The 10,486-nt window shown below is 36.6% G+C and overlaps 1 protein-coding gene across 1 annotated transcript; it reads left to right on the top strand.

Moving 5' to 3' along the window:
- Positions 1 to 2,798: 2,798 nt before the first annotated feature.
- Positions 2,799 to 9,814, top strand: LOC114248630 (G-patch domain and KOW motifs-containing protein). Its single transcript, XM_028181926.2, has 6 exons — positions 2,799 to 3,138; positions 4,045 to 4,333; positions 4,834 to 4,922; positions 5,571 to 5,742; positions 7,964 to 8,096; positions 9,325 to 9,814. Exons 1-6 carry the CDS (start codon positions 3,020 to 3,022, stop codon positions 9,783 to 9,785), a joined length of 1,263 nt encoding a protein of 420 aa, XP_028037727.2. The 5' UTR covers positions 2,799 to 3,019; the 3' UTR covers positions 9,786 to 9,814.
- The last annotated feature ends 672 nt before the right edge of the window (positions 9,815 to 10,486 follow it).

Below are 10,486 nucleotides of genomic sequence, written 5' to 3'. Positions count from 1 at the left end.
ACTATCGATTGTACCTATAATTGAGGTGACATCTGCCATGAACTTTTGTCAATTGTTCAATGTTTTGTATCGATGATCACTTTGTTGGCGTCTAAAATGCTGGGAGTCCTCAACAGAGCGAAGCGGTACTTCACGCCTGGACCAAGGCTTTTGCTTTATAAAGCACAAGTCTGGCCTCGCGTGGAGTACTGCTCCCATCTCTGGGCCGGGGCTCCCAAATACCAGCTTCTTCCATTTGACTCCATACAGAGGAGGGCCGTTCGGATTGTCGATAATCCCATTCTCACGGATCGTTTGGAACCTCTGGGTCTGCGGAGGGACTTCGGTTCCCTCTGTATTTTGTACCGCATGTTCCATAGGGGACGGGAGGGGGAGTGCTCTGGTGCTTCCACATGGGGAGTGCTCTGAGGAATTGTTCGAGATGATACCGGCATCTCGTTTTTACCATCGCACCGCCCGCCACCGGAGTAGAGTTCATCTATACTACCTGGAGCCACTGCGGTCATCCACAGTGCGTTTCCAGAGGTATTTTTTGCCACGTACCATCCGGCTATGGAATGAGCTCCCCTCCACGGTGTTTCCCGAGCGCTATGACATGTCCTTCTTCAAACGAGGCTTGTGGAGAGTATTAAGCGGTAGGCAGCGGCTTGGCTCTGCCCCTGGCATTGCTGAAGTCCATGGGCGATGGGCGACGGTAACTACCAAGTAAATCTAAATGCACGCCGATCTGGTCCTTAAAAAAAAAATTCACATTCAGTAATCAATCAAGCGGTATAATTTTATAAAAAGTTCACTTTATCACACGTTTTCTTTAGGGGCTAAAAAATGAAAAAGTGTACCTAACAATGAAAAACGACACCAGAAACCGGCATCTTTTTGCAGCGATTTTTGAACCATTTCCTGATGAAACTGAAACATGTTTCTATCGATTCAGATTGCCGTCAATTTTGAAAATGTGCAAAATTGTTTGTTTTATAAGTTTTATGTTTAATTACTTTTTATATTGTACTCTGGAAGTGAAGCTTCTTTAGAATCGTTGTGATGTGATTTCAAACTCGACGAAACGAAATGAAACGAAACGAAAAATAAGTGTGCCGCGATTGCCGAAGCGGCTCCGAGCGGCACCGACAAATCACGAAGCGCTCCACACGGTCTCGCGTCTCCGACTATATAGTTCAGTGTGTTTTTGACGTCCGTGCACGCGTCGTGGCCCTCGGAGCGCCCGAGATACTTTTGATTTCTATTTAGCTTGTTATCAACAGATGTTGCTGCACGTAAATTCAACAATTCCTGAATCGCGGACGAGATGTTACACAGTTGATAGACGTTCTCGTATTTATCTTATTAAATCATACTTACCTGGCGTAGGGATACCGTAATCATGCAGACGGTTCCCCTAGGATGAGGCTGCTCCATTGGACTGCGGAGTGATTGATCCTTGCGATTATTTTTATTTTTGGAACGAAGTTCCTTACGGTAGGCTTGGAGGAGATAGGGATTTTGCTGCGCGACCGAACTGAAAAAAATGTGATAGTAAAAACCGTAAGAAAAAGTCCGTGGAATAAGGCCTTGTTTTCCGCACAGCGATATTTCACCGCGCGATTTTTTTCTCGTAATTCTTTTTTTTTTTATATGGAACTTTCTATCCGGTGTCCCACGACACCACACATCTTTTTTATAAGTTTCACTTATCCCGTATGTGACTTGCACACACACACACACACCTTTTTTTTCATTAAGTTTTTTGCCAGCACCTTTTGTTACACGAAAGCAGTTTTTTGTTGACGAACTTGTCTATTTTTTTTCTACTGACAAATAGTGTACTGGGTTTTAAACATAAATGCATGCTTTATCTATAATTATGCTTTTTTCCATTCCATAAATCTTATTTTAAAAATTAGTGATAGGGAGCCCAGACTAGATGATTTATTATTAAGGGATTTTATGACCTGGTAACTAAGACCATAAGGTCAAGTCTTATTTAAATTTTAATGTGTAACTTTTTATATGAAAATGATATTACGAAATGAAATTAAATGAAATGAAAACGAAACGAAATGAAATGGGATGATATTAACATACCTAAGCTACCCAACCAATTTTTTAAATACATCAACAGTTGATGTATATAAATATATATATACACCAATTTAGGAATATTATCTATGGCATACACGATAAAGGCAGAACTCTCAAAATTCTCAAATATTAAGTGTATAAACTATGGGGCAGAACGGCGATATCATCTAGTCTGACTTTTTGGCGGGAACGCGAAGAGTGAAGTTGTGTGATTTGTTTTTATTTTGTCTAATTAGTGTTTCTTCAGGTTTCAATGTGTAATAACCGCGGTTTATTAACTGTTTAGTATCTGTGAAAGTGCACAAATGTGGAAAAATGAAAAAAATGCCGCTGAACGTAACTTCTCGGGATCTTCCAAAAAGTCCACTGAAAGAGTCTCAGTAAATGACCACCATTTTACTGAGATTATATTTCATCCCATATCATCTCTTATCACTTCATACCATCTCATCCCAAATGATTAATGTCTCAAATTAATCATCTTCATTTCATTTCACTCCATATTATCATTTTTCATAAACATAAGAATATAAATTAAAATAAGACATGACTTAAAGGCCTTAGTTACCAGGTCATAAAATCCTTTAAAAATTTTTTTGTGTATAATCTATGACCTATAGATTTTTTTTGGTACAACTTTTCCTTATTAGGAAAAGCAAGGGGATCTAAGCCCATACAATCTTTGACCCATAGATTATCCATTTAATACTTTACTGGATGTCAAATGTCAATATTATGTCAAACTCAAAGCAAGAAATTTGATCGACATCGTTGAAAATATAAAGTGAAGGTCAATGCGAAGCGAAGCAAACCAAAACATATAAATTCAAGTTATTAACGAATATAATTTTGAGCGATTCAAATCAAAAGTGATGCATTTGCAAAATTACTTGTCTGTTTTAGTAAATTTGTGCAGTATATAAGAACTATAAGAACGAAAATGGAGAGCAAAAAAATATCTTTTGGTTTCATGAAAACGAAAAAAGCAGAAAAACCAGTCGTAGACGAAAAAAAGGACTATATAGAATGTGTAGAGGAGAAATCTATCAAAGTAGTCGGGTAAAATGACATCAAATACTTTAGAAAACTACGTTAACATTTTAAAATTTTATTGTTTTCATTTTAAAATCAAATGTGCTCTTTTTTTATTGCTTAGATGGTTGGATGAGCTCGCAGCCCAACTGGTGTTAAGTGGTTAATGGAGACCAGAGACATATACAACGTAAATGCGCTATCCACCTTGAGATATAAGTTCTAAGGTCTCAAGTATAGTTACAACGCCTGCCCCACCCTTCAAACCGAAACGCATTACTGCTTAACGGCAGAAATGGGCAGGGCGGTGGTACACACCCGCGGGGACTCACAAGAGGTCCTACCACCAGTAAAAAACAACAAATATATTAATTTACTTTAAACTAGATATCAACTGACTCGCAGACTTAATATTTAGTAATGTCACTTATGAAAACGATCATAGAATGCTGCAGTCATAAATTCTATGAAACAATTTTGCTTGAATGGAGATGAAATTTGCCTGCATTTTTAACCAACAAAAAGGGGCCTCCTGTGTTCTTGTAGATAGTAGGATCTTCCCTTTTCCACGCGATATCACCCTCATGAACAGTGATTACATTGCTTTTTAAGAAAAATACTAAAAATGATTCCAAAATCAAATACAAAACAAACAAAGAAAAACTGGGGAATTATAAATTAAAAATGGGACTTTGGGTAAATGGTCTTCCTAATTTATGCCAAAAAAGATCTCCAAAATTGAAATGTGGGAGTATGTATCTCACATCAACTTCTACACATCTACCTTAACACTTAAATTTTAGCTTTCCATGTTTCTATAAAATTTTATCAAACTCAATCTGCGTTAATTGAAAAATATACTGATATCATGACATTCCTTAAATTCTCATAATTAAAATTCAAACTATTAAAAATATAAATTTTAATTTCTAGTGCGGAAGAAATCAAAGATGACACACCTTTAATAATTCCAATGAAACCTAACACGCTCATCACGACTGAGAGATTGAAGCAGATAGCCGAGAAAGTAGAGAGTGCTTTAGATGAACCGGAAGTTGTGAAGTCAGATAGTCCAAAGATTGTTGAAATTCCAGAAAATGAGACTTTAGAGCAGATGGCTGTCAGAGAATTAATGGAAGACACGAAGAAGAAGGTGAAAATTGAAACGTCAGCCATAACAGTACCGTTACCTGCTAAACCAGTTACTGATGGAGAAAAAGAGGTAATTGTAGTCAAATAAAAGTGACAGTAGTCAAAAGCCTGGGTGTTTTTTACAGCTTATGGCCCAGGTAGTGTTGAATGATCACTGAATATACTAAGTCTACAAGTATGCATTATGGTCAAACCAGAATGCAGGATTATTCAATTGTGGAAATAGATAGTAGCTACCAATACGGACTCAGAGTACTATTACTAGTAAATTACAAAAACTCCACTACTGATAGCACTTGATGCCATTTTTGACCTATTTAGAGGAAACCTACTGAGTAGTTGAATAATATATTGCATTTCAGTTTAAAGGGTGGGGCAGTTATTGATGTGCAAAAATTGAGACTTAGAACTCATCACTCATGTGCCTAATGTACCTCTGGCAAGATACATTGTTCATGTTAATGAGCCCTAGTATCCGCTTCATACTGTGTGGCCCATAAGCTTGTTTGTGCTTACTTGTTCAATAAAGCATCTGAGTCAATAGTCTGATTTTATATTATAATATTTCAGTCAACATTGGATGACTATGACTCTGTACCAATACAAGACTTTGGTATGGCAATGCTTCGTGGAATGGGATGGACACCAAACAAAGACCTGTAAGTTTTAACAAATGGGATCATGTCTATTGCATCATCACATCTAAAATTAGTTACAGTTCAGAAACAAAGACTAGATTTAAACAAATATAAAAAAACAGCTATGATTTAAATTTTTCCTCCATGGATTCTCTGGTAGTGGAGCTGATCGATATCACAATATGAATGCCATCAGTTACTTTGCAACATGAAAGTCTTAATTAATATAATATACAGGTTGTACCACTCTTTGAAATAGAATGGATGACTGCTTCAATTCAGAAATAGGCAGGATGCATACTTACAATACACCCTACTACCAGCAATTACACCTTAAAAATTTTGTTTCATTTTACATTATAATTTTTTTTTATTGATGTTGACATGTGGTTTTTCTAACCCAGGATAGTCCTATCGCTTCATTTGTGAACACCGGTTATCATATTAATCAGACCACAATTAATTTTCAGTTTTAAATCTTCTTCTTCTTTCTTCCCTATTTCTCTCAGCTGGGGTGTAGGGCTCGAATCAAATTCGGCAGTCTATTCTACCTCCTCCCACGTCATGCCCAAGACGCCTGGCAAAAAGAAGAGAGAGAGAGAGAGATCCCAAAACATGTTCTTAATATTACTATTTAAATATATATTACTTTTCAATAAAACTTTGCAGGCCCAAATACAAGCAACCTCAGTTAAGGCCTAAAGGCCTAGGACTTGGTGCCGACAAAGTGGTCTCAGATAAAAAGAAAACATCTAAAGACAAAAATGGTGAAGAATTAACAATCGTGAAGAACTCATTTGTGAAAATTACAACTGGGAAATACAGTGGATATTATGGAAAGGTTAGTTTAGTTAATCCATACATTAATTGAAGACATGAGTGGATGAAGGGGATATGATACAATTTTTATTTTTTTTATTGCTTAGATGGGTGGACGAGCTCACAGCCCACCTGGTGTTAAGTGGTTACTGGAGCCCATAGACATCTACAACGTAAATGCGCCACCCACCTTGAGATATATTTTCTAAGATCTCAGTATAGTTACAATGGCTGCCCTACCCTTTAGAGCGAAACGCATTACTGCTTCACGGCAGAAATGGGTCAGGGCGGTGGTACCTACTCGCGCGGACTCACAAGAGGTCCCACCACCAGTAAAGTAATTTGTTAATTTTGTGAAAACGGGCAACAAACTTTCGTTGTTTATCCTTTTTTTCTTCATACATAACTCCTTCAACACATGCAATTGCTAAAAATAGCCTTTAAACCCAAAGTTTTAAGGTCTAATATGGTTTATAGGCACATAACACCTTCATTTAATGTAAAAACTCAAAAATCTTAAAAATGGTACTTAACCTCTTCATCCACTCATGTCTTCAATTATTTGTTTTTTTTTTTTTCTTCAATATGGCCATCAAACTTCATTCGGAAGCTTATTTTAGCCAGAGTCGAGTCAGCCAAAGGCGACATAGTAACTTCATCTTGAAGTGTCGAGTGTAGAGGGATAGGAGGAGGGCCTTTAGAAATAGGCGGTATAGGAGGAACTAGGGCAATATATACATATAGTAATGTAAAGAAGAAAAAGATATTATAATAAAATATTATGGAAGGTTAGAAAAGAAATAAGAGCTTTAGTATATTTGAAATCAACAAAGGAAAGTATAGTGTAGGAGTTACAAGGGAGAGGAGCACGAAATTTTATAAGGAATTCATAAAGTGGTTTGGATTTGTATTTGACACATTCAAATAATGTATATTCGATGTTTCCATTGGTATTGCAATGTTCACAAGCATCTGAGTCAACGACACCAATTCTCGATAAATGACTGGGTAAACTACAATGGCCAAATCTTAATCTCGATATGGTAGATGTTACTTTTTTTGGGAAATTAAACTAATTTTGATATGAAGACGACGATATCGTCCACCTTTTAATAAACAAGACTTTTCCCACTCGGAGTTCCAAACTTTTAAAAGATACTTCCGAGGCTTTTCTAGTAGGTCTTGAGTATACATTTTATCAATATATGTATTACCCTGCCTTGCGGCCATAGCAGCTAAATCATCTACCAATTCATTTCCTTGGATGCCCGAATGGCCAGGAATCCATGCTAATGTGACTTGTAAATTTGAATCATGACATTCTTTTAATTTAAGTTTTACCTCAAGAGAAAGCGGACAAGGTGGTTTCTTTTTAAATGGATTTGATAAAAGAGACTGAAGAAAGCTCAATGAATCAGAAAATATATATGAATTCTCTATTTTAGAGAAGAAGAGTCTTAAGAAAGCAGCTCCTACGCTTTTTTCATCCGAGGAAACGGATTTAGACGCGTCAGTATAGAAATCCTCCGGTTTAGGTTCTAAGTTTTTAATAAAGGAGGCTAATTTTGAGTTTGCCGAGCTTGATCCTTTTTGGATATCTATTGATAACTTGATATCGGGTACAAACATTAAAGTCTCGTAATCATATGAAAAAGTTGAGTGGCATTGAAATTTATGAATTGAACAACGTAGTTCTAAAAATCTTCTATAGCTAGAAACTAAGTAAGGAATTTTCTTGTTACGCCAGAAAGCATTTCGTCCATTAATAACTTCACAAAGATTTTGTAGTTTCAAAATTAAGGGGTGTCCATGATATTGTTGAATTTTAAATATAAATCTATCAGAAAGGTATTGTCTACGCAAAGATAGCGGCGGTTCAAATGTTCAGTGACAGATAATATATATATATATTTTTTTTTTTTTTAATTTACACGCCACGTTAACTGGTCCCGTGATAAGTTGGTAAAGAACTTGTGTTACAGGTACCAGGTAACGGAAATAAATGTAAGATTTTTTATTATACACATACATATATTTAATATACATCCATAACCCTGGAAAAGACATTTATATTTACCAAACAAATATCTTCCCTTGGCGGGATTCGAACCCGCGACCCCCTTGTGTAGTGACCATGTCACTTACCACTACACCAGACGGCCGTTAGTTTCCTATCCTAACTCCTATAGGATATGTATAAAGATACCTCACCTTTTGTCATACAATTTTCAAAAATATTTCAGGTGCTTAGCCTCGATGAAGACAACGGCAGAGCTATGGTCAATATAGTGATGAAAAATGAAACTGTCAATCTAAGCGAGTTCATGATGCATCCGGTCACAAAGTCCGAGTTCGACAAGGAATCCAAAGTTATAAGTACTTAATTTTTTTTCATTTACATCTGTCCTCCTTGTCTCTGATCTCTTGGCAGAATGGTCGTGACCGTTGTGTGTTTAGTGATGGATTTTATCCGGTGACACTGTTCTGTCAGTTACCTGTGTCTGGTGCCTTATGTGCAGGAAGCAATTTCTTGTAGCCCCGGTCTGGTCAGTCTTAGACAACTATAAACTTTTTATAGGCCACCATATTCCTTTTTTTATGGGACTATTTACTACTTGTGAAGAATACTTAACGGTAGGTAGTGGTTTGGCTCTGCTCCTGGCATTGCTGACGTCCATGGGCGACGGTAATTACTCATCATCAGGTGGGTCTAATGCACGCCTGTCTACAAAGGCAATTAAAAAAAATCATGTCCATCTGTTCACAAAATAACAAATTATGTATACAATTTTTGTTTAAAACAGCCGTGAAGCTTATAAACCGTCTGTTTTTAATAAGTTGCAGTGCTTCACAGCGTGAAAGCAGTCATCTTAAGATATAAGACCAAAGTCACCATTGAAGAACGCCTATAACCAAACTGCAAACCAGAATGCGTAAATACTGGTGGTAGGACCTCTTGTGAGTCCGCGCGGGTAGGTAACCACCCCGCCTATTTCTGCCGTGAAGCAGTAATGCGTTTCGGTTTGAAGGGTGGGGCAGCCGTTGTAACTATACTGAGACCTTAGAACTCATGTCTCAAGGTGGGTGGCGGCATTTACGTTGTAGATGTCTATGGGCTCTGGTAATCACCTAACATCAGGTCAGCAGTGAGCTCGTCCACCAATCTAAGCAATAAAAAATAAAATACTTTGTAGAAGGAAGGGATTTTATAAATTTTGAGAATTTAGTTTCATTACACAAGATAAATTAGTGTTAAAGTCTGTTGTGAACACCTATTAGGCTAATATTATCTTATCATGACACACAAAACACAATTGTATGTATAAATTGTGCTTGGTCTGATTCATCTATATATATTATAAGTTCTACATTTATTTTTCAATTGAGTTACAATAAGCGGCTAAATGTCCAAGTATTGTAACCTAATTACGATTTTTTTCACAGGTTCTATTGAAGAACTCTCTCACAATGTGAAGTTTAATTTAAATGTTTTTTCTCCACGGAGGGGCCTGTAAGGTACAATACTTGGACCATTCACATGTAAATTTGTTATTTTACAAGAGCAATACACTTAGTAAATATAAAAATTTGTAAATATTTATAGATGCAGACAAGTACGAAAAATACAAGAAAGATGAAAAAGTTCCTCAATCGTCAAAAGAAAAAGATATAGAGAGTTCACCTAAAAGAGAAACGAAGAAAGAAAAGTATGAACATACCGACAGGCGTGAAAGAGAAGATTGGTCAAATGGTAAAAATAGAAAAGAGGATAGACATAGGAGAGACTCGTCAAGCACTGGTGAAGAGAGATCTCAGAAGAAAAAGAAGCACAAAAAAAGATACAGCAGCAACGAATCTTTAAGTTCTCAATCAGAGGATGAGAGGAGGCGGAGGAAGAAAGACAAGAAAAAGCGTGAAAGAAGCGTGGATTCTGGAGATGAATATAAAAAGAATAAAGGTAGCACTACACCGGACGGCAAACGAGATATCGATAAGAAGAGGAAGGGGAAAAAGAAGAAAAGAGACAGGGATCGTTCACCGAATTATAAAAAACATAGAAAATAAGCTTTAAATGAATTACAATCTTCATCATTTTTATTTTTTTATTTTCCACTTCTTGTTTTGACTGAAAATGGCCCTTTAGAATTGAAACACGTACAATTTACACCAGCAGCCATAAAGTAACCTTTAATTTCTAAACTTCGTAAATTAACCCTTTAACTGCCATGTAGGTCACCGGTGCCCTACGCGGCGCACTAAACTAATTATGTCGTATTCTGTTACTAAGATGCCGGCATATCTGTTAAACTCTAGACGAATCCGAAAATACTGAGAATGAATCTATTTCTAAGACACCTAAGAGACTATAACTTACATTAACAAACAAAAGAAAGCAAAGTTAGGCAATCCAGGCGGCTTAGTAACAGAAATCGTCATAACTACTTCAGTGCGCCGCGTAGGGCATCGGTGACCTATAGGCAGAAATATTGATTTTTATTATGTACAGACATAAAACAAAACAGTGCAGATGTACAGAAAAGATATTTTTCTCTCTTTGTTAATCACTCCTTTACACCTTTCCTTCCTCTGAAATTTAATTTCAGATAATTCTTGTCTCCGATTATATCTAAGTGTGTTTGTTAAATACTAAGAGAATCTACGTGGTTTCGCAATAAATTATTTATTGGAAAACTCTACTGAAAAAAATTTTTCATTTTATTTGGATAATTATTTGGTGCCATGGTGTCTCCGCTCCTCTGTTGCCC

The sequence above is a fragment of the Bombyx mandarina genome, chromosome 21 (genome assembly GCF_030267445.1).
Source record: "Bombyx mandarina strain Sakado chromosome 21, ASM3026744v2".
Lineage (NCBI taxonomy): Eukaryota > Metazoa > Arthropoda > Insecta > Lepidoptera > Bombycidae > Bombyx > Bombyx mandarina.
The sequence above is the reverse complement of the archived record's forward strand: the minus strand, read 5'-3'. Positions and strand labels throughout refer to the sequence as shown.